Below are 4,265 nucleotides of genomic sequence, written 5' to 3' on the forward strand. Positions count from 1 at the left end.
AATGACATCCCAATAGGCCAATAGGCCTTATGCTCAAGCTCCGCAGGTAAATGACATCCCTTACCATACACAAGTTGAAACGGGGACATCCCAAGTGGAGTTTTGTATGCTGTTCTCTAAGCCCAAACAACTTCATCGAGCTTTAAAGACCAATCCTTCCTTGACGGACAAACAACCTTCTATAAAATGCGATTGATCTCTCTGTTAAACACTTCCGCTTGACCATTTGTTTGCGGATGATAGGCAGTAGCAACTCGATGATTCACATTATAGCGCTGCATCATAGAAGTAAACTTACGGTTGCAGAAATACGACCCTTCATCACTTATGATTACTCGTGGCGTTCCAAACCTTGTGAAAATCTGCTTATGAAGAAAATTCAACACTGCCTTTGCATCATTAGTCGGTAGAGCTTTGACTTCTACCCATTTTGAGATGTAATCGACTGCCAGCAAGATGTACTGATTATTGTAGGACGAGACAAAAGGCCCCATGAAATCGATTCCCCAAATATCGAAGACCTCGACTTCAAGCATCACATTTAACGGCATCTCATCCTTTCTCGTAAGATTTCCCACTCTTTGGCAACGGTCACACCTTAAAACGAACTGATGAGCATCCTTAAACAAAGTAGGCCAGAAAAAAACTGCTTTGTTGTTATAGTTTATTTTTGCCTTATAAATTTCTTTTTCTAAGTAGTAGTTTGCTTTAGTTGTGGACTCATAGCTAGTCCGGACTAGTGGTTGGTATTTTTACTTTGGAAATTTATTCCAAGGAAAAATGGTTGCTCTAGTCTTGACTAGTTGCTTGTCCGGACCAGTTGTTGGATTTTTTACTTAGAAAATTTATTCTGAGCAAAAATGGTTGCTCTTGTCCTGACTAAGAGCTTGTCCGGACTAGTAGTTAGCTTTTTTACATAGAAAATTTATTCTAAGCAAAAATGGTTGCTCTAGTCCTGACTAATAGCTTGTCCGGACTAGTGGTTAGTTTTTTACTTAAAAAATTTATTCTAAATAAAAATGGTTGCTCTAGTCCTGACTAATAGCTTGTCCGGACTAGTGATTAGCTTTTTGACTTTGAAAATTTATTTTAAGCAAAAATGGTTGCTCTAGTCCATGTTTGTTCTGAGTCCTTCTTCATTTGCTTCTTCCTCAAAGTTTATTGCTCTGTGAGAGGGAGATCCCACTTCAATAGGAAGCATCGCTTCTGTGCTATAAGCTAGTTTGAATGGAGTTTCTCCGGTGCTTGTCCTGGGGCTTGTCCTGTAGGAACATAGTACGCTTGGTAGTTCTTCTGTCCATTTGCTTTTGTTTTCTTTGAGTCTCTTTTCGATACCTCGCAACAGGATTCTGTTGGTGACTTCTACTTGGCCTTTTCCTTGTGGATATGCTACTGATGATTTTTTGTGTTTAATCCTGCGCTCCTGAAGGTAGGACTCGAATTACGATCCGATGAAATTTGGCCCGTTGTCTGATACTAGGACCTGCGGTATCCGAAACCTCATCGAAATGTTGTCCATAAACTTTATACAGTCTTGCTGATTAATTATCCTCATTGCTTTTGCTTTAACCCATTTGGTCATGTAATCAATTGAGACTAACAAGTACCTGAGATCTCCTTTGGCCCGGGGAAAGGGTCCCACAATGTCAATACCCCAGACATCAAAGGCGATAGGTGATAGAACTGAGGAGGGTAGGACTGGGCTGATCCGGGACACATTGCTGAAGAGCTGGCATTCCTTGCATTTTTGCACGAAGTCTATTGCGTCCTGGTGGATAGTGGGCCAGTAGTAACCTTGTCTTATCATTTTGTGAGCTAGGGATTTTGCTGACATGTGATCTCCGCATATGCCTTCATGCAATTCCGCCAAACAGTACTTTGCTTCTTCTGGGCCAAGACATTTTGGATAGGGGATGAGAAAGTCCTGCGGTAAAGTAGTCCTTCTTTAAGGAAGAACTTGGCTGCTTTTGCCTTCAGTCTTTGGGCCTTTCCTTTGACTTTTGGGAGCTCCCCTTTTTCCAAATAGTTGATGAAGGGAGTCATCCAGTTCTGGTTATTTTTGATCTCCAAGACTTCTCCGGATTCAATAGATGGTTTGTGGAGTTCTTCGAAGTAAACTGAGCAGTCCAGATCTGATGAGTTCCGGACTAATTTAGATAGAATATCTGCTTCTTCATTTTCTTCTTGACATATCTGAAGGACTTGATGCTTTGGGATTGAGGCTAAGTAACTTTGAACCAGTGCTTGGTACTTCGCTAGATAGGGTCCTTTGCTATGTATTCTCCATTTGTTTGTTTGACCACTATTTGGGAGTCGCTGTAGATTTTTAAGTCTTAGATCTCAGAGTCCTGGAGAGCTTTAGTCCTGCAATCAACGCCTCATATTCCGCCTGGTTGTTTGTTGTGGGGAATCCGAAAGATATAGCTGTTTGAATGGTGAATCCTTCAGGACTCTTCAGTATGAGTTCGGCTCCCGACCTTTTGCTTGTTAAAGAACCATCTACTTTCAAGGTCCAGGCTCCCGGACTTGCATCTTGTTCTGTCTCTGGATCCATGTTCATTGGTTCTGGATCTTCTTCTGGGAAGTTGCATTCGATTATGAAATCTGCAAGTGCTTGAGCTTTAATGGCAGTCTTAGGAATGAAGCTTAAATTGAACTGGATTAACTCCACAACCCAATTGACAAGTCTTCCCGAAATATCTGGCTTGTGAATTATCTTCCTTAAGGGCTGATTGGTGACCACTCTGATTTCTCTTCCTTGGAAGTAGTGCCTGAGCTTTCTTGAAGTTGTGACTAAGGCGAAGGCAAACTTCTCCAGTCTTGGGTACCTTGTTTCTGCATCTTTAAGAACTTGGCTTATGTAGTAGACTGATTGCTGTCTTCCACTCTCTTCCCTGATTGGGGCTGCTCCTATGGCTTGTGGTCCTGCTGACAGGTATAAGTAGAGAGGCTCTCCTGGTTGAGCTTTAGTTAGGACTGGTGGCTGAGAGAGGTATGCCTTGATTTCTTCAAATGTCTTTTGGCACTCCGGACTCCAGTTCACCTCTTTTTTGTTGGTTGCTCCTTTGAGTAAATCAAAGAACGGTAAGCACTTCTCTGCTAGCTTTGAGACAAATCTCTCGAGTGCTGTTAGGGATCCTGCTAACTTCTGCACATCTCTTTGGGTCCTAGGAGCTCTCATCTCCTGGATTGCTTTTATTTTCTTCGGATTGGCTTCTATGCCCCTGTTGCTGATCATGAATCCTAGGAACTTCCCTGCTCCTACTCCTTCAGATCTTCCACATGTCCTGGTATAGTTGTTGATTTGGAAATCATGTCGTCGACATAGCACTCCAAGTTCCTCCCAATCCGGGACTTGAATATCTTGTTCATGGCTCTCTGGTAAGTTGATCTTGCGCTTGTCAGTCCGAAGGGTAGCATCACATAAGCATAGACTGCTCTGTGAGTTATGAATGTTGTCTTAGGTATGTCCTTCGGGTTCATCTTGATCTGGTTGTATCCGGAGAAGGAGTCCATGAAACTTAGCATGATGTGTCCGGAGGTGGAATCTATCAATTGATCAATATTTGGGAGAGGGTATGGGTCCTTCGGGCATGCATCATTCAGATTAGTGTAGTCTACACACATTCTCCATTTGCCGTTGAACTTCTTCACCATAACAACATTAGCTAGCCACTCCGGATATTTGATTTCTCTGATGATTCCTTCTTTGAGTAGCTTTTCCACATCTTCGTCTATGATTTTTTGCCTCTCCGGAGCAAAATTCTTTCTCTTCTGTTTGACTGGTTTTCTGTTGGGGTTGACGTCCAAGCTGTGCATTGCTATGGACTCATGTAATCCGTGCATGTCTCTTGAACTCCAGGCAAAAACATCTTTGTACTCCCGAAGCAGGGACACTAACCTTTCCTTGAGGACTCCTCGAGTCCTGACCCAACTTTCACCTTTTTGTTAGGACTGCTTTCATCAACCTGGACATCTTCTGTTTCTACTGCGGCTTCGATTTTTGCTTGTTCTTTGTTTGAAACCATTTGATGAATTTAGGCTTCAGAGTTCTTCTTCAGATAGTAGTTTTCTTGTTCTGATTCTTTGGTTGCTTGCATGGTAGGACTATTTTTTTTCTTCCCTCGGCCGGGGTCGGTGCGTCTTAATGCTTTGTTGCTTGTGAAGTAATGTTGCCTTCCTTTTGTTGTCCTGGTGGGTTTCTGCCATGATTAACCCCTGGGTGTAGCATGTTTCAGCAACTCCATAATCTCCTTTTATTTCAC

The 4,265-nt window shown here is 42.5% G+C and overlaps 1 protein-coding gene across 1 annotated transcript; it reads right to left on the reverse strand.

The window, feature by feature from the left end:
• Positions 1–2,326: 2,326 nt before the first annotated feature.
• LOC141714578 (uncharacterized) lies at positions 2,327–4,028 on the reverse strand. Its single transcript, XM_074518094.1, has 2 exons — positions 3,902–4,028; positions 2,327–2,925 (listed from the first exon to the last, which is right to left on the reverse strand). The coding sequence occupies exons 1-2, from the start codon at positions 4,026–4,028 to the stop codon at positions 2,327–2,329; spliced, it is 726 nt and encodes a 241-aa protein (XP_074374195.1).
• Between the last annotated feature and the right edge of the window lie 237 nt (positions 4,029–4,265).

The sequence above is a fragment of the Apium graveolens genome, chromosome 1 (assembly GCF_009905375.1).
Source record: "Apium graveolens cultivar Ventura chromosome 1, ASM990537v1, whole genome shotgun sequence".
NCBI classification, from domain to species: Eukaryota; Viridiplantae; Streptophyta; class Magnoliopsida; order Apiales; family Apiaceae; genus Apium; species Apium graveolens.